This window comes from Ranitomeya variabilis, chromosome 5 (assembly GCF_051348905.1).
Source record: "Ranitomeya variabilis isolate aRanVar5 chromosome 5, aRanVar5.hap1, whole genome shotgun sequence".
Classification (NCBI taxonomy): Eukaryota; Metazoa; Chordata; class Amphibia; order Anura; family Dendrobatidae; genus Ranitomeya; species Ranitomeya variabilis.
The window spans coordinates 517,505,704-517,524,848 of record NC_135236.1 but is presented as its reverse complement, the minus strand read 5'-3'; the positions used below and the strand labels follow the sequence as shown (position 1 = coordinate 517,524,848).

At 41.1% G+C, this 19,145-nt stretch overlaps 1 protein-coding gene across 2 annotated transcripts in view; it reads right to left on the bottom strand.

The window, feature by feature from the left end:
* The window catches only part of SH3PXD2B (SH3 and PX domains 2B), a 240,814-nt gene that overhangs the window by 56,426 nt on the left and 165,243 nt on the right, over nt 1-19,145 (bottom strand). For both annotated transcript variants that reach the window (XM_077265785.1, XM_077265784.1), the window contains exon 5: nt 18,845-18,936. In XM_077265785.1, the coding sequence (XP_077121900.1) occupies nt 18,845-18,936 (92 nt within the window). The remainder of the gene's footprint in view (nt 1-18,844; nt 18,937-19,145) is intronic.

Sequence of the window (19,145 nt, the reverse complement as noted above, 5' to 3'; positions counted from 1 at the left end):
AAATACTCAGACCAGCCCTTCTGGCACCAACAACCATGCCACGTTCAAAGGCACTCAAATCACCTTTCTTCCCCATACTGATGCTTGGTTTGAACTGCAGGAGATTGTCTTGACCATGTCTACATGCCTAAATGCACTGAGTTGCCGCCATGTGATTGGCTGATTAGAAATTAAGTGTTAACAAGAAGTTGGACAGGTGTACCTAATAAAGTGGCCAGTGAGTGTATGTCCTAATGCTGGTATATATGGTCCCCATCCTAGTATGTATGGTCCACATGATCTCCATCCTGGTATTTATGCCCCCTTTCTGGTATATATGTCCCTATCCTGGTTTACGTGGTCCCCAATCCTAGGCTATGTGCACACGTAGGAAATGTGGTGCAGAATTTTCTGCACTAAATCTGCATCTCCTGGCAGAATCCACAGGTGCGTTTTTTATGCGTTTTTAGTGCGTTTTTTATGCGTTTTTTGTGCAGTTTTTGTGCAGATTTTACCACTGCAGATTTCTATTAATGGAGGGGTGCAGAAACGCTGCAGAAACGCACAAAAGAAGTGAGATGCACTTCTTTGAAATCTGCCGCATTTCTGCGCAGATTTTTCTGCACCATGTGCACAGCTTTTTTTTTTCACATTGATTTACATTGTACTGTAAATCACCAGCATTAGGACATATATACCAGGATGCAGACATATTCACCAGGATGATGGGCATATGTACCAGTATGGGGGACATTACTACATAATGAAGGGGGAGGGGGGCAATTCATACGTGTTTATAGAATTTAGAGCACTACAGGGGCCCATACATCTGACCAATGTGTGTGTGTGGGGGGGGGGGGGGGAGGGTCAAATTTCGCACTGGGGCCCATCGGACTCCACTGCAAAAGCACATCATACATTCTCAGCAAGAACACAAAGTGGTACAAGTGGCAGAATCTCACCTTTCTGCGGTGCCTTCTGGGCTTCCAGGGCCAAATATCTCTGCTAGCAGCAGTGATTTTTTTGTGGGTACTGATAGCAGTGATGGCTCCTCTGGATCACACTGCTGCTGGTTCTGCATGGGCTGCTGTTTTGGGCTGGTGGGAGGAGTAAGGCAGAATCAGTGAGAGAAGAGAGCAGACTAGATCTATCTATTGCTGATAATGACAGACTGCTGCAAATCACAGATCATCATTTTTGCAGTTTTGCACTAGGTCAACTGTAAATCACAAGTTGATCACATATTATGTGAACATCCTCACCTTGCACCTGAAATATCATAGATCTGAAACTTTTGTGATGCTGTAATTGACAAATTTCCATGTGGGGAATTTTCCGTGTGGGGAATTTTCCGTGTGGGGAATTTTCCGTGTGGGGAATTTTCCGTGTGGGGAATTTTCCGTGTGGGGAATTTTCCTGTGTGCATTTTTCCTGTGTGCATTTTTCATGTGGGCAATTTTCCTGTGTGCAATTTTCCTGTGTGCATTTTTCTGGTCACCGCATGCAGCATGTAGGAGCATGTTCACACTGGCCACTAAACAGACAAACCTAAGATATAAATAAAGGGAGCTAAAGCCCTGCAGTAAATAAATAAATAGTAATAGTGCATGAAAATAATATAGGGTGCATAGTTAACATAATTTTGATTTAAAAAAAATGTAAAAGTCATCCCACCACGTCAAGGTGACCCTATTCAGAACAGTCCTAACCTCCAGTATTAAAACCTTACCATTTATCAAATGGAACATAAGGTATTTGCTCACTTTGTTCTTATGCTAAGTGTACAAAATAGTCTTATTTATAGCAGAAAAAAAGTAAATCATACAGTGATCCTCTCAATCCAGAGAACGATAAGATTTGGGCTTTACTTGTCTTATCTCCACTGTAGAGGGAAGATTTATGCTCCAACAGGCTGCTTCATAATGACATACACTGGAGAAAAAGGTAACAGATGGAAAAAGAAGAATACTGGGACACATAATGGAGCCTTACTTTTAACTCTACCTTTTATGTTGATACATAAAATCCAAGATAATAAAGGAACTAAATATTTAACCAATGGCATTGTAGATATTTATGTCAAATCCATTGCAAACTACATTTATTTAACAATTCGTCAATCATTTTCTATTAAAAGAAGGATGCACTTAGTCTGCACTCTCAAAATATAGGTGCCTGAAAAAAATGCATCTTATGGAGTCTTCTAAGACAGCAATGGCTCAGCTCCACAGATCATTAATTACGGTACTCATAACAGATTTCGAAAGACATTGTGTTCCACAGATACTCTCATGTGAAGCAGCATCACATGAGCTTGTTGATCTCTGCCGGGTTTGAAGAATGTGCTTATGGCTCTGAGTAATAGTATGCACAGATGCGCGCTAATGGATGGGACATCAATACTTTTCTAAAAATATGTGCCTTTTATTCTTTAAACTGCATCTGTATGTCAAGTAATCAACTAAGTTGTCATTGTAAAATGTATGGAAAGAGAAAACATAGTACTGTGCAAACGTTTTAGGCAAATGTGGAAAAATACTGCAAAGTAAGAATGCTTATGCTTTCAAAACTAGAAGTGGCAATAGTTTATTTTACCAATTAACAAAATGGAAAGAGAATGAACAAAAACAAAATCTCAATCAAATCAATATTTGGTGTGACCAACCTTTGCCTTCTAAACAGCATCAATCCTAATGAATACACTTGCAGTAAGGGATTTTGTGGGATTATGGTCAGGTGTATGAGTAACCAGTTACCGTATACCAAACAGGTGATAATGATCATTATTTTCATATGTAGGATGAAACACAACTATTAACTGAAACAGTAACAGCTATGTGGCAGGCTGAAAATTAGGTGTGGAAGAGCCAGACTCTGTAACATATTTACAGGTTGCAGAAGACAATTTAATGTCAAAGGTCATACATACATCGTGGCAAAATGGAGCACAGCAACAAGCCACAAGGTCGTTATACTGCATCAATAAGGTCTCTGCCAGGCAAAGATCTCAGAGCAGAATTTCAAAATGTTCTGTTAAAACGGTTTTAAAGAAACACGAAGAAACAGATAACATTGAGGATCGTACATATACTGATTAGCCAAGGAATTTTAGTGCTGCAGTTGAAAGACACACCATGCTTCATTTCTTTTGAAATTAGAAAATGTCCAGCAGTGTCATTAGCTCAGACTTGTTAGCAATCAGTGAGCCCCAAGTACACCCATCTACTATTCAAAGAAGTCTGGTCAGAAGTGGTCTTCATGCAAGAATTGGGGCCAAAAAGTCATACTTTCAACATGGAAAAATGGCCAAATGACTCAACTATGCACAAAAACTTAGAAATGGGGATAGAAAAAAATGGCATTGGGTGCTCTGGACTGATGATTCAAAATTTGAAATATTTGGCTGTAACAGAAGGCAGTTTGTTTGCCGAAGGCTTAGAGAGTATTACAATAATGACTAACAGCAGGTAACAATGAAGCACAGTGGATTGAACAATTCTAAAATTAGTTGACATCCCGTTTCATCAGCTATGATAGTGGTCTGCTGCTGCTGAAATTGGAGAGGTATTACTGCTTCTTATCTGACATCCACATTTCTTCTTTTGAAATACATGCCGATATTTATGCATTATGCAATACCATCAGGAAGTCCTCAGATTGGTCTAAAATGTATTCTGCAGCAGGACAAGACCCTAAACATACAGCCAATGTCATTAAGAACTATCTACGGCGTAAAAAAGAACAAGAAGTTCAAGTGATGATATGGCCCACACAGTGCCCTGATCACTACATCATTGAGTTTCTCTGGGCTTACAGAAGAGCTATGGCTAGTTCTCCAACAAGTTTAGAAGAATCTCCTTGCCAAATTCATTCAAATTCCCTGCCCCTAGTATTATCCTTACCAACTGCTGTCTTCATCTGTTATTGGTGCCAATTTAGTCAGTCTTATGCGTGTTGTGATTTGCCGGCTCGGTCTGGGTGATCCGGAAGTCATTACTAGTGTTGAGCATTCCGATGCTGCAAGTATCGGGTATCGGCCGATACTTGCTGTATCGGAATTTCCGATACCGAGATCCGATATTTTTGTAATATCGGATATCGGTATCGAAACAACATTAATGTAAAAAGGTGTAAAAGAAAGAATTAAAATAAAAAAAATCGCTATACTCACCTGTCCGACGCAGCCGGGACCTCGGCGATTGTAAGCGGCAGCGTTGTTTCTTTAAAATTCGCGCTTTTACTTGCTTACGTGAATTCCCGGCTTCTGATTGGTCAGGGCGGCCATGTTGCCGGGACTCGGACCAATCACAGCAAGCCGTGACGAAATTACGTCACGGCTTGCTGTGATTGGTCCGCGTCCCGGCAACATGGCCGCCATTAACCAATCACAAGCCGTGACGTCACGGGAGGCTGGACACGCGCTTATTTTGAAAAGCGCGCGTGTCCAGCCTCCCGTGACGTCACGGCTTGTGATTGGTCACGGCGCCATATTGCCGGGATGCGGACCAATCACAGCAAGCCGTGACGAAATTACGTCACGGCTTGCTGTGATTGGTCCGCGTCCCAGGAACATGGCCGCCATTAACCAATCACAAGCCGTGACGTCACGGGAGGCTGGACACGCGCTTATTTTGAAAAGCGCGCGTGTCCAGCCTCCCGTGACGTCACGGCTTGTGATTGGTCACGGCGCCATATTGCCGGGACGCGGACCAATCACAGCAAGCCGTGACGTAATTTCGTCACGGCTTGCTGTGATTGGTCCGAGTCCCGGCAACATGGCCGCCCTGACCAATCAGAAGCCGGGAATTCACGTAAGCAAGTAAAAGCGCGAATTTTAAAGAAACAACGCTGCCGCTTACAATCGCCGAGGTCCCGGCTGCGTCGGACAGGTGAGTATAGCGATATTTTTTATTTTAATTCTTTATTTTACACATTTATATGGTTCCCAGGGCCTGAAGGAGAGTTTCCTCTCCTTCAGACCCTGGGAACCATCAGGAATACCGTCCGATACCTGAGTCCCATTGACTTGTATTGGTATCGGGTATCGGTATCGGATTGGATCCGATATTTTGCCGGTATCGGCCGATACTTTCCGATACCGATACTTTCAAGTATCGGACGGTATCGCTCAACACTAGTCATTACTCAATGAAAGTCTATGAGAGCGAGAAAGAGGCTTTCATAGACTTACTTCAAGAGCTTGTGACCGTTACTTTGATTTCTGGTCAGTAAGAAATTGATGTCACTGTCACAAGATGCTGGCATTTGACGATGGTGGCATTGGGAACAGTTGAAGATGGAGCTTGGTAAATATAACACTAGGGTCAAGGAACTTACATTAGTGACACCACTCCAGCGCCAAAATTAAAAAGGCTGTAGAGTAGCTTTAAAATAATAAAGTATTAACATTTCTATTTTTCTTAAGAATTTTTACTTTGCAACATTATTTTCTACACCTGCATAAAACTATTGCATATTACAGTATATAGAAGGTGAGTATCAATTACAGTTCTATTCATTAAAATGTGTTAACCCATAAATACAACAGGCAAAAAATAAATAAATGGTAAGCCGGAAAAAAAAGCAAAGTAGTGTTTTCTGATCCAGCTCTTTGAAGATCCGATGCAACAACTGACGTGCCAGATGAATATGAACTGGCCCATAGCAAACCATGGGATCTATTTTCGTGAACCCTATGGAGCTTCACTGCCAAGGAGGGGGGAAATAAAAAAAACTGAATTGCAGGATAAATAGAAAGTTCTGCACCAGTGTAGTAGTGTAGCTTTAGGGTGCACTTATACCGGTCACTAATTGGTTCCCAATTATCAGCCTGTCTAAACAGGTTGCCAATCACTCGATGCTTGCTTACAAATCATCGTTCTTGACTGCTCATCGCCCTGTATAAACAGGATATATGTAGCTGAGAACAATGATATTCTATGGGCACAAAATCATAAGAACAATTGTTTTGTGCGGGCGGACTGATATATGAGCACTGATCGCCTTACCTGTCTGCCACCATCGGCCAGAGGAAATGTATCCTTGCACTCTGGATCTGTAGCTTTAAAAAAAAAAATCAGGCCTCTTTATAGAAAATAAATGGGTTTCTTATTTTTAATGTAAACCCAAGAGCCTTTTATATATTACTATTATGTATTCCTTTATTATATTGAGCTCAATTAAATTTTTTGACAGGTCAGTCACTCCACATGCAAACACAGCTAATATCATAAGTGAAATTAAAGTGATCTTGACATGAAAGTGTATGAACTTCAGCTGATAGAAATCTCAGTTACTCTTGGGAGCTTTAATAGGCAAGAGGTCACCTCCTAAGCTGTAAACGCAGAGGACGAATGAAAAATATAACATGTCAGATAATGCTATTAGCTAATGAAGCCTTAAGTGCACTCAGAATAATAAGCCACATGAACTGCAAGTTAAAAAGGGCATTCAGGACATTTCAGCTCATCTTCTTGGCTCTCTGCCATTTTCAAATTGAAGAATATACTAGAGCTTGACCATACAATGGCATGTAAAAGTGTGGCACACCTGGTTAAAATTACAGCTATTGTGAATAGTTAAGCAAATTGAAGATGAAATGATCTTTAAAAGACCTAAAGATAAAGGTGACACATTTCCTTTGTATTTTAGGTATATATATATATATATATATATATATATATATATACATACACACACACACACAGTGCAGACCAAAAGTGTGGACACACCTTCTCATTTAAATATTTGTCTGTATTTTCATGACTATGAAAATTGTACATTCACACTGAAGGCATCAAAACTATGAATTAACACATGTGGAATTATATACTTAACAAAAAAGTGTGAAACAACTGAAATTATGTCTTATACTCTAGGTTCTTCAAAGTAGCCACCTTTTGCTTTGATGACTGCTTTGCACACTCTTGGCATTCTCTTGATGAGCTTCAAGAGGTAGTCACCGGATATGGTTTTCACTTCACAGGTGTGCCCTGTCAGGTTTACTAAGTGGGATTTCTTGCCTTATAAATGGGGTTGGGACCATCAGTTGTGTTGTGCAGAAGTCTGGTGGATACACAGCTAATAGTCCTACTGAATAGACTGCTAGAGTTTGTATTATGGCAAGAAAAAAAGCAGCTAAGTAAAGAAAACCGAGTGGCCATCATTACTTTAAGAAATGAAGGTCAGTCAGTCTGAAAAATTGGGAAAACTTTGAAAGTGCAGTGGCAAATACCATCAAGCGCTACAAAGAAACTGGCTCACATGAGAACCGCCCCAGGAAAGGAAGACCAAGAGTCACCTCTGCTTCTGAGGATAAGTTTATCCGAGTCACCAGCTTCAGAAATCGCAGTTTAACAGCAGCTCAGATTAGAGACCAAGTCAATGCCACACAGAGTTCTAGCAGCAGACACATCTCTACAACAACTGTTAAGAGGAGACTTTGTGCAGCAGGCCTTCATGGTAAAATAGCTGCTAGGAAACCACTGCTAAAGACAGGCAACAAGCAGAAGAGACTTGTTTGGGCTAAAGAACACAAGGAATGGCCAATAGACCAGTGGAAATCTGTGCTTTGGTCTGATGAGTCCAAATTTGAGATCTTTGGTTCCAACCACCGTGTCGTTGTGCGATGCAGAAAAGGTGAACGGATGGACTCTACATGCCAGGTTCCCACCGTGAAGCATGGAGGAGGAGGTGTGATGGTGTGGGGGTGCTTTGCTGGTGACACTGTTGGGGATTTATTCAAAATTGAAGGCATACTGAACCAGCATGGCTACCACAGCATCTTGCAGCGGCATGCTATTCCATCCGGTTTGAGTTTATTTGGACCATCATTTATTTTTCAACAGGACAAAGACCCCAAACACATCTACAGGCTGTGTAAGGGCTATTTGACTAAGAAGGAGAGTAATGGTGTGCTACGCCAGATGACTTGGCCTCCACAGTCACCAGACTTGAACCCAATTGAGATGGTTTGGGGTGAGCTGGACTGTAGAGTGAAGGCAAAAGGGCCAACAAGTGCTAAGCATCTCTGGGAACTCCTTCAAGATTGTTGGAAGACAATTTCCAGTGACTACCTCTTGAAGCTCATCAAGAGAATGCCAAGAGTGTGCAAAGCAGTCATCAAAGCAAAAGGTGGCTACTTTGAAGAACCTAGAATATAAGACATAATTTCAGTTGTTTCACACTTTTTTGTTAAGTATATAATTCCACATGTGTTAATTCATAGTTTTGATGCCTTCAGTGTGAATGTACAATTTTCATAGTCATGAAAATACAGAAAAATCTTTAAATGAGAAGGTGTGTCCAAAAGTTTGAGCACCCTGCATAATTTGTACCTAGTAGCATATCCCCTTTTGAAAGTATCACAGCTTGTAAATGATTTTTGTAGCCAGACAAGAGTCTTCCAATTCTTATTTGATCGATTTTCATCCATTATTCCTCGGAAAACTCTTCCAGTTCTATGAGATACCCGAGTCGTCTTGCATGCACTGCTATTTTGAGGTCTAGCCACAAATTTTCAATCATGTTCAGATCTGGGGACTGTGAGGGTAATTGTAAAACCTTCAGCTTGTGCCTTCTGAGGTAGTATATTGTGGATTTTGAGGTGTGTTTAGAATCATTATCCTTTTGTAGAAGCCATCCTCTTTTTAACTTCAGCATTTTTACTGATGATGTTATGTTTGCATCAAGAATTTGTTGAAATTTCACTGAGTCTATTCCTCCCTCTAACCCTAAAATGTTTCCCGTGCCACTGGCTGCAAAACAAACCCCGAAGCATGATTGATCCACACCTATAAATGGTTGGCGAGATTTTCTTTTCCTGAAATTCTGTGCCCTTTTTTCTCCACAAATACCTTTGTTCATTGTTGCCAAAGAGTTATATTTTAACCTCATCAGTTCACAGGACTTATTTCCAAAATGCATCAGGCTTGTATAGACTTTTGCATACTTGAGAGGCTGAATTTTATGGTGAGGACACAGGTGGTTTTCTTCTGATGTCTCTTCCATGAAAGCTATATTTGTGCATGTGTCTGTGAGAATAAGAACAATGTACCACAACTCCAGAGTCTGCTAAATCTTTCTGATGGTCTTTTGCAATCAAGTACTGATTTTCCTCTCAATCAATCCTATGAGAAGCTGTCACTGAAATTTTGCTTGGTATTCCAGACCTTATCTTGACCTCCACTGTTCCTATTAACTGCCATTTGTTAATTACATTTCAAATTGAGGAAAGGGCAACTTGAAAACGTTTTGCTATCTTCTTATATCCTTCTACTGCTTCGTGGGCCTCCGACAATTTCATTATCAGAGTGCTAGGCAGCTACTTAGAAGAACCCATGACTGCTGTTTTTTGGCACAAGATAAGAGGAGCTTGGCTTTTTATAAAATTGGGAAATTTGAATCACCTGGCCTTTCCTAATGATGATAGTGAACAAGCCATAACTAACAGGCTAATTAAAAAGGTTGTTCACTACAATGTATAATGTGCCCATCGATTTAAACATTTTAAATAAATATTTTTATAAATACCTTATGTTGTCATATGTGCCTGTGAGCGGTGCTATCACTGCTCGCTCAGTTCGCATCACCTGGAACTCAACTACCTTGATTTACCCAGGCATGACCTGGATACTGGGCTATGACGTGCGGTGAAACACCGCCAACAGTCCAATCGATCAGAGGGAGTGTGCGCGATTGGGTCACGCCTGGGTGAATCAAGGAAGTCCGGAAGTTGACATGACATCAGTAAGTGTCAGCGGCTGCTGCAACCAGAGTTACGTGATGCAGACTGAGCAAGCAGCTACACATGGCAACATAAGATATTTACAAAAATACCTATTTAAAAGGTTTAAATAGATTGGCGAATTATACATTCTAGTGCACCACCTTTTTAAGGTCTGAAACCATGGTCAAAGATATCTGAGCACACAAATCTCCAAGGGTGACAAAACTTTTGCATCTGCCCATTTCCCTGTTTGTAATTTTTTTAATGTAAAAAAAAAATTGATATTGTATATTTTTTTGCCTAAAATGCAATGGAAACGTGTCATCTTTAACTGTAGGCCTTTTAGAGATCATTTCATCTGCAAATTGCTTAAAGGGAACCTGTCACCCCGTTTTTTCAGTATGAGATAAAAATACCGTTAAATAGGGCCTGAGCTGTGCTTTACAATAGTGTATTTTTTGTCCACTGATTCCCCACCTACGCTGCCGAAATACCTTACAAAAGTCGCCGTTTTCGCCTGTCAATCACGCTGGTCTGGTCAAAAGGGCGTGGTGAAATGGCTGTTTCTCCCCCACCTCTTTCTTATCTTCCCGGCGTTGGCGTAGTGTTTTGCGCATGCACAACAGCCGAATGCACTGCGCAACGGCAAAAAAAGTGCGCGATCTGTGTTATTCAGAGGGTTATCGGTGGGGGCGGCCATCTTCCTGAGGCCGTGCGTGCGCAGATTGAGTGCTCTGCTTCCTGGGGCTTCAGGAAAATGGCCGCGGGATGCCGCACGTGCGCAGATGGAGATCGCGGCGGCCATTTTCCTGAAGCCGAGTTCGCATCTCTGCTTCAGGAAAATGGCCGCCGCGATCTCCATCTGCGCAAGAGCGACATCCCGCGGCCATTTTCCTGAAGCACCAGGAAGCAGAGCACTCAATCTGCGCACGCACGGCCTCAGGAAGATGGCCACCCCCACCGATAACCCTCTGAATAACACAGATCGCGCACTTTTTTTGCCGTTGCGCAGTGCATTCGGCTGTTGTGCATGCGCAAAACACTACGCCAACGCCGGGAAGATAAGCAAGAGGTGGGGGAGAAACAGCCATTTCACCACGCCCTTTTGACCAGACCAGCGTGATTGACAGGCGAAAACAGCAACTTTTGTAAGGTATTTCGGCAGCATAGGTGGGGAATCAGGGGACAAAAAATACACTATTGTAAAGCACAGCTCAGGCCCTATTTAACGATATTTTTATCTCATACTGAAAAAAAGGGGTGACAGGTTCCCTTTAACTATTCACAATTTTAAGGGTTAGATTGGAAAAATAGCAGTAGAATAGGCAATTCTGCTAAACTTCAAAAACTGAGAAAAAATGCAGAGAAGGACATATGTTTCAGTGAATCCCATTGCAGAATTATGAGCTACCTGCTAAGGCCATGCTCACATGTTCAGTATTTGGTCAGCATTTTACATCAGTATGTGTAAGCCAAAATCAGGAGTGGAACAATCAGAGGAAAGGCATATTAGAAACACATTACCACTTCTGCATTTTTCACGCCTCGTTTTGGCTTACAAGTAATAATGTAAAATACTGACCAAATACAGAACGTGTGAATGTGGCCTAAGAAGTGAAACATAAATAATTAAACCCTAATAGCAAATGAGAGTTCAAAACGGTGCCTCTACAAAGGGTCAAAAATACAGGTGGATGGAGTAGACAAACACCTAGGTTGTCATTAGGACACCTTTATAGATCGTGAAAAAAAATGTGTAGAGCAAATTTCTGTTGCTTGTAAATTTATATAAAGATAATTTTTTCAACTAATTTATAACAGGGCGTAAGTGATATTGTGTCACCAAAGTGTTGGATCAAACAATTCCACAGAAAGAACTCTTAGGTAATGTCAAAGTAGTGTTTTTCAAGTATGCAAAAAAAAAAAAAAAAAAATCTGAGTGTCATCGTTGTTTGGTCAGTGTGTCATCGTTGTTTGGTCAGTGTGTCATCGTGTCATCGTTGTTTGGTCAGTGTGTCATCGTTGTTTGGTCAGTGTGTCATCGTTGTTTGGTCAGTGTGTCATCGTTGTTTGGTCAGTGTGTCAACGTTGTTTGGTCAGTGTGTCAACGTTGTTTGGTCAGTGTGTCAACGTTGTTTGGTCAGTGTGTCAACGTTGTTTGGTCAGTGTGTCAACGTTGTTTGGTCAGTGTGTCATCGTTGTTTGGTCAGTGTGTCATCGTTGTTTGGTCAGTGTGTCAACGTTGTTTGGTCAGTGTGTCAACGTTGTTTGGTCAGTGTGTCAACGTTGTTTGGTCAGTGTGTCAACGTTGTTTGGTCAGTGTGTCATCGTTGTTTGGTCAGTGTGTCAACGTTGTTTGGTCAGTGTGTCAACGTTGTTTGGTCATTGTGTCATTGTTGTTTGGTCAGTGTGTCATCATTGTTTGGTCAGTGTGTCATCATTGTTTGGTCAGTGTGTCATCGTTGTTTGGTCGGTGTGTCATCGTTGTTTGGTCGATGTGTCATCGTTGTTTGGTCAGTGCGTCATCGTTGTTTGGTCAGTGTGTCATCAGTGGTTGATCAGTGTTTGATCAGAGCGTCATCAGCATTTCAGTTTCAGTGATTTTCTTGTAAGGAGAAATAAAGAAGTTACAAGGCTTCTCATATACTTTGCAAAGTTAAATACAGAGATCACACGGACTGTACACTGATGGCATTCGTGGTCTGTATGTGCTTTTCACTGACCCATAGACTTGTATTAGCACTTTTTTCATCTGTGCTGCTGGTAAAAAACGGACATGTTTCCGTGACCTGTGCAATGTCCGCAAAAAACACAGACATGTGAACAGCCCCAATGACAATAATGGGTACATGCTCTCTCCATGAAAAACATGAATGATGCCTTGCAGAGTACTGTGACCTCTATATTGGAAGAGGCTGAATTCTCGAAGTTACCCATTGGAAGTTATTTACATAGAAATTTATCTCTTCACATCCTCTTTGGAAAAGTTGGTGAGAGAGACTGAAGATAGAAAACAAGATAAATAAGAAAGGATAAACTAAAAAAAAATAAAGTTATAACTTGTGGATTAATCTAAATGTATGGTAAAAAAAAAAAAAACTTTTTGGAAAGATTTTTATTCTAAATTTCCATCCACAAAAAAAAATCTACTAGCTACTAGAACAAATGCAATGTATATATGTAGAGTCAGGAGGTGAGGAAGAATCCTATCATCATCATTACTGGTTCTAAGAGTTAAAAGCAAGCGAAAAAGAAATACATATATAAAAATCTTGCAAATTTCTTACTGGCCACTGGGGCTTTTTTAGACTTGAAGGGGCTAATTCATCATAGCATAAAATTCTTTGAAAAGTCGCAACATTTTGGTGCAATGTGGAAATGTGCAAACATTCTGTGATGCCGGGTTGAAGCATCTCTGTCAAAATGGTCAGGACAGGGCACGGCAACAGCAGCCCTTTAAATTCAGCAATTGTGACGGCATTTCCTTCCCCAGAAATATTACTAGTAGCATTTCTGGCAGGACTCACAGAGGCGAATGCCACTAATAAGATGCAGCAATTTCATTAAGTGGAGTGGGCTTATTGATGAATCCGCCACATCTTATTCCTGCATGCCCCTCATTAAGAATCGCATATTAAACATCAGCCTACATCAGGGCCTAATGAGGGAGGGGGTAGGTCAGCTGTGACATCACCTATTGTGATTGGTGGATCCTGTGTCATCAGAAGGGTACAGGTGTTACCTGCCATTGTAATCCTGCTTCTGATGATAAGTAGCCCTGCTAAAAACTTCCTGAAAGGAGGCATTAATCTCAAAAAGCTCTAAAGGGTGCTATGAAAATTACAAGATTATTATTTTTGCTTTATTACAAAGTTTGCGATATAAGATAAAAAAAATTGCCAAACAAACCTGTAACACAAAGAATTGATATAAACAAAATGTCGTTTTCTGAGGATCACGTCCCTCTAATGACAGTTTTATTGACTTGCTAAAGGCACAGAGGCTGGAGGTAACACTATACCCTCATAACAGAGAGAGGCCAAAAATGCATCTCCCTCATTACTCCTTGTTCTCTGGGGAGATGGGGACATTTGGAAAAATACTCCATCATTCCTGGAAACTGACATTTTTATGTCCATTGACTTTCATTCATCTCAGCTGCCATATGCTCACATCATGCTGGACAGAATAAGAAAAAAGTCAATATCCCTAATTCACAAGGCTGTGTGCACACATGTTGAGTAAATGGACGCAGAAATGTTGGCACCATTTCTGCATCTCTTGGCAGGAAAAACACAGCTGCTAAAAGCACAGAGAATTGACATGCTGCAGATTATTTTCTGCACCAAATCTGCAAGTCAAAAATACCCAACGTGTGCATGACACTTCAGGTCCCTCATTCACGTTAGTGGCATCAGGATTGCTTCGGGCTTTGCTTGCAAATCTGCATGTCAAAAACACACCAAATCTGCAACGCGTGTACAAGCCCTAACAATGTTTACGCCAGAAAACTGGTGTAAAATACTGAAAGGTTACAACATTAAGAAAAGTTTGCGACTTTTGGTGCTTTCTCACTAGTTTAAGGCAGCCCTACCAAAATTGTCGGAGCTGGGGAAAAGCTGGGCAGGGCGGGACATGGCTACGTAAAATTAATGAAAATGGGGTTTCTTAGGCCAGAAATGCTACTCCAGTCCCTGACTCTTAACCAATTTGGCACATCTTATTCGTGCACACACCTCATGGAGACTGGGGTACAAAGTCCTACATCTCCAAAAGGGCTGTCCTTAAGGAAGGTTTTATAAATAGATGTCGCTGCAACAATGAGAAAAGATAAAATTATTGTCTAACTTACATCCAATAAAACTAAAACTGAATTACGCATTCCCATTAAGAATTGCACTACAGGAATAATCCTTCTCTTTAACCCCCTAGTAATTGACTTCCTTACCCAAATGTTGACAGTGACAAACCCCTTCCCGAACAATTAGACCCAAGCTATGAGGATGCACAACCACAACTGGCAGGCAGACAGCATGGTCACCCTGTCTGTACAGAATGTATCTATCCTACCTAAGGCTACGTTCACATTTGCGGTGTGCGCCACAGCGTCGGGCGCCGCAGCGTCGCCGCATGCGTCATGCGCCCCTATATTTAACATGGGGGCGCATGGACATGCTTTGCACTTGCGTTTTGCGCCGCATGCGTCCCTGCGGCGCCCGCGTCTGGGCGCAGAGGACGCAGCAAGTTGCATTTTTGCTGCGTCAAAAATCAATGAAAAAAAGGACGCATGCGGCGCAAAACGCAGCGTTGTGCATGCGTTTTGCTGCGTTTTTGTTTGCGTTGTGCGTTGCGGTGCCGACGCTGCGGCGCACAACGCAAATGTGAACGTAGCCTTAGTCTGGCCTCCATCACAAGTGGCCTCCATCAGTGTGTCATTACTACAGTCCTTCTTTACAAACATTTCAAGAAGCCATAAAGTTTCCTGTTTAATCAGGCAGACCAGTCTCACCTGCTGCAGCCTACCTACTATTTGCCAGTGTTTAAGGGTTTTTCCAAAACTAAATAAATGTAGAGGAAATTTTTGACTTCTGAAATCCATACATCTTTCTTCATTGAGCTCTTCTAGTGGATTGAATGCATGGCATGTCATTAGTGACGTCACATATTGTAGCTTTCGGACTATAAGACGCACCTTGCCATAAGATGCACCCCAGGTTTAGACAGCAGAAAATACGAAAAACTATTTTCCTATTAATTAAAACTTCCCTAGTGGTGTAAAGTGGAGGGGGCGTTATCACTAATTGTACTAATTAATGTACTAGGGTAGAACAGGGAGGTAATACATCTATTGTTAGTTTCTCTCTGTAGAGTGTATTATACACACATAGCTCTGCTACATGCCCCATAGATATACATTGCTCTCCTACATGCATACTACATGCATATAGATATACATAGCTCTGCTCCATGCCCATTGACATGCGTCGCTCTGCTACATGCACGCTACATGCACATAGACATACATAGCTCCGCTACATGCCCATAGACATATGTGGCTCTGCTACATGCACATAGACATACACAGCTCTGCTACATGCCCACAGACATACATGACTTTGCTACATGCATATTACATGCGCATAAGACACACATAGCTCTGCTACATGCCCATAGACATATGTGGCTCACCTACATGCATACTACAAGCACATAGACATACACAGCTCTGCTACATGCACATAGACATACACAACTCTACTACATGCACATAGACATACACAGCTCTACTACATGCACATAGACATACACAGCTCTACTATATGCACATAGACATACACAGCTCTACTACATGCACATAGACATACACAGCTCTACTACATGCACATAGACGTACACAGCTCTACTACATGTACATAGACGTACACTGCTCTACTATATGCACATAGACGTACACAGCTCCACTACATGCACATAGACGTACACAGCTCTGCTACATGCATGCACATATAGGCAAACACACAGCTCTGCCATAGGCACTTTTACTTACACACACACACTATACATCACTACATCTTGCAGTTCCTGATCGGGGCCGCCATGGAAGCTGCAGGAGTTGTACAGTTGCAGGACCTTCCACTTGATCATCTCAATCACCTTCTGACCTGGAAGGGCCTGGGATTACTCATGGAGAAGGTCCTTCAGCTGCTCAGCTCCTGCAGTCTCCATTCTGGTTGGTAAGCTTCTTCTGCTCTGCACTGATAACATAAATAGGTGCGAACCAGGACAAGAGAGGGGAAGCTTTGTGTGATCGGGGAGGACATAGTGTCAGCGTTCTTCTAGGTCACAGGAAGCTGCCTCCGGAGTATAAGACACACACACTTTTTAACATGAGTTTTTCCTGTTAAAGCATGCATCTTATAGGCCAAAAAATACAGTACTTGGTGTTGGATCATGCTGACTATTCTCTGATGAAATGTATAGCGCACTCACTCAAGAACATGCTCTACTCCGGCATCACCTTTTTCTTCATGATTTAGTATGGGACAGGATAGTAATATCTTATGAGAAGACACATCTCCAATTCTGACTATAGCATTTACCAACAGTGGAGCAAGTGGTGGTGTCTTACTACATTGTCTTGACCTAGACATAACACGTCTCTTGTGCAGACACAAATAGAAATCATTGTGGTGGAGTCGGGGAAAAGAAAAGCCACAAGTCTCAGAATGGCTCAGTCAAATTTATATCCTTTCCTGACTAGGGGCAGAATATTATAATGACAGGTCTGCTGTATGTGTGTGCCAAATTGGAGGAAAAGGATGAAGCCTTTTTTTAATTCACATCAAAGATTTGGACATAAGACTGCTCTAATTCTGTGATTATTCATCGAATAGAGGATTATTCAAATTGTGGTTGACATGTATGAGCAGTCATCATCTCATCATCACACATGTATTACAGTAACATATCTACATGTAGATAACACTATCCACAACAGGGATGGTGACCGCTCCGCTCCTCTCCCAGGCTGAAAGACTTCTGCACTGGTCATAGAGCAAGCCTAAAAAACTCTATGAAAGACAAGATTACTATACCCGTGCAAATGTAATGAAAATAGGAAATAAAACACAGAAAAAAGAAATGTATTTCAACTGCCTGTGCCAGGTATTATTCAGCAAGACAGTAATCAAGGTTATACAAAGATAGAGAAAACTGTGTGATCCAATTGTATTCTCACCCCTCTATATATCACTTGTAAAACACTAATGACACTAGGATCATTTTTTGGTGTCTGTGAAAAATTACTGACATCTGAAGGAAGTCTGAACCTCTTAACCCCCGGAGCTTGTTTCGTTTTTTCCTTTTCGTTTTTCGCTCCCCTCCTTCCCAGAGCCATAAGTTTTTAATTTTTCCGTCAATATGGCCATGTCAGGGCTTATTTTTTGCGGGACGAGTTATACTTTTGAACGATACCATTGGTTTTACCATGTCGTGTAATAGAAAACAGGAAAAAAATTCCAAGTGCAATGAAATTGCAAAAAAAGTGCAGTCCCACACTTTGTTTGGCTTTTTTACTAGGTTCACTAAATGCTAAAACTGACCTGCCATTATGATTCTCCAACTCATTATGAGTTCATAGACACCTAACATGTCTAGGTTCTTTTTTAAATAAATAAATATATGTAAATAAGCTGTTATTATCTATGGGCCGAACACTGAGAACTACCAGTGTGAATCTCAAAATTGATTGTCATCCCATTGATTAAAAAGACAATTTCAAATTACTAATCCTAAAAGTTTGCAGACTTTTGCCACTTATAGGTTTGTGATATTGAATCATTCTCCTCATTTACAAAAAGTAACGTTTCATTTTTTGTATCATTTCTCTTACGGGTTTCTCTTTACTTTTAGGACTTGTGTGAAAATCTGATATACCATAGTTTCAGCTCAAATTTAGGCAGAAATATGGAAAATTTGGAAGGATTCGCAAAACTTTCGAGTTTTTACATGAAAATATGGACTTTTTTTTTACAAGTGTCTTTATCTACAGGCTGTGCCATTTATATGGATACACCTGGGTGGGCCATTTATAAAGTTGGATCCAAAATGGCAGACTTCAAAATGGCCGCCGTGGTCACCAGCCATCTTGAAAAATATTTCCCCCTCCCGTATACTAATGTGCCACAAACAGGAAGCTGATTTCACCAACCATTTTATTTAGGTGTATCCATATACATGGCCCACCCAGGTGTATCCATATAAATGGCCCACCCTGTATATAAATGTCTAATAGAAAGGGGTTAACCAGAGTAGAACAGATCCCCCTGACCTGACTGTTCTGCAGGCTGAGGACTGACCACATCTAGGGGGCCACATGGAAGTCAAACAGCCAAGTAAGAGGACACTACACTTACTTATCTAGTAATTATATTTGTAGTTTTATTAAAAAAGTGTGCTATAGGCATTCCTGCTTGTAATTTTTGCAACGAAAAAAACACAATACATACAAACCCATGTAATGGCAATGTAGAAACAGTCAGTGAATATACAGAAATTAATGCTTTTTTATAACGAGTCTCTTCTCCAGTAAAAGAATATTTTGCATTCTAATACAAGCAATTTCATAATATTACTTACTCTTTTGGTGGATTATAGTCCTCCAGTCGGGCTTCAAAGAAATTCAGGACTTCATCACACTGGGAGATGTAAGGAGGCATTCTAATGAGGGCCTGGAGAGGAGAGATCACAGGAATTACCATAATGTAAAGCTCTTTTCATCATGGCGCTAAGTTTATCAACAAGAAAGACTATGATTAATTAATAAGGGGGATAGCGGCTCACTAGTTCTCTGAAATGCTGCATGTTCTCAGAGTTACACCTCCATCATTTAGATTGGTATTTCATCAGTATTTGTAAGTCAAATCCAGAAGAGGCTCAA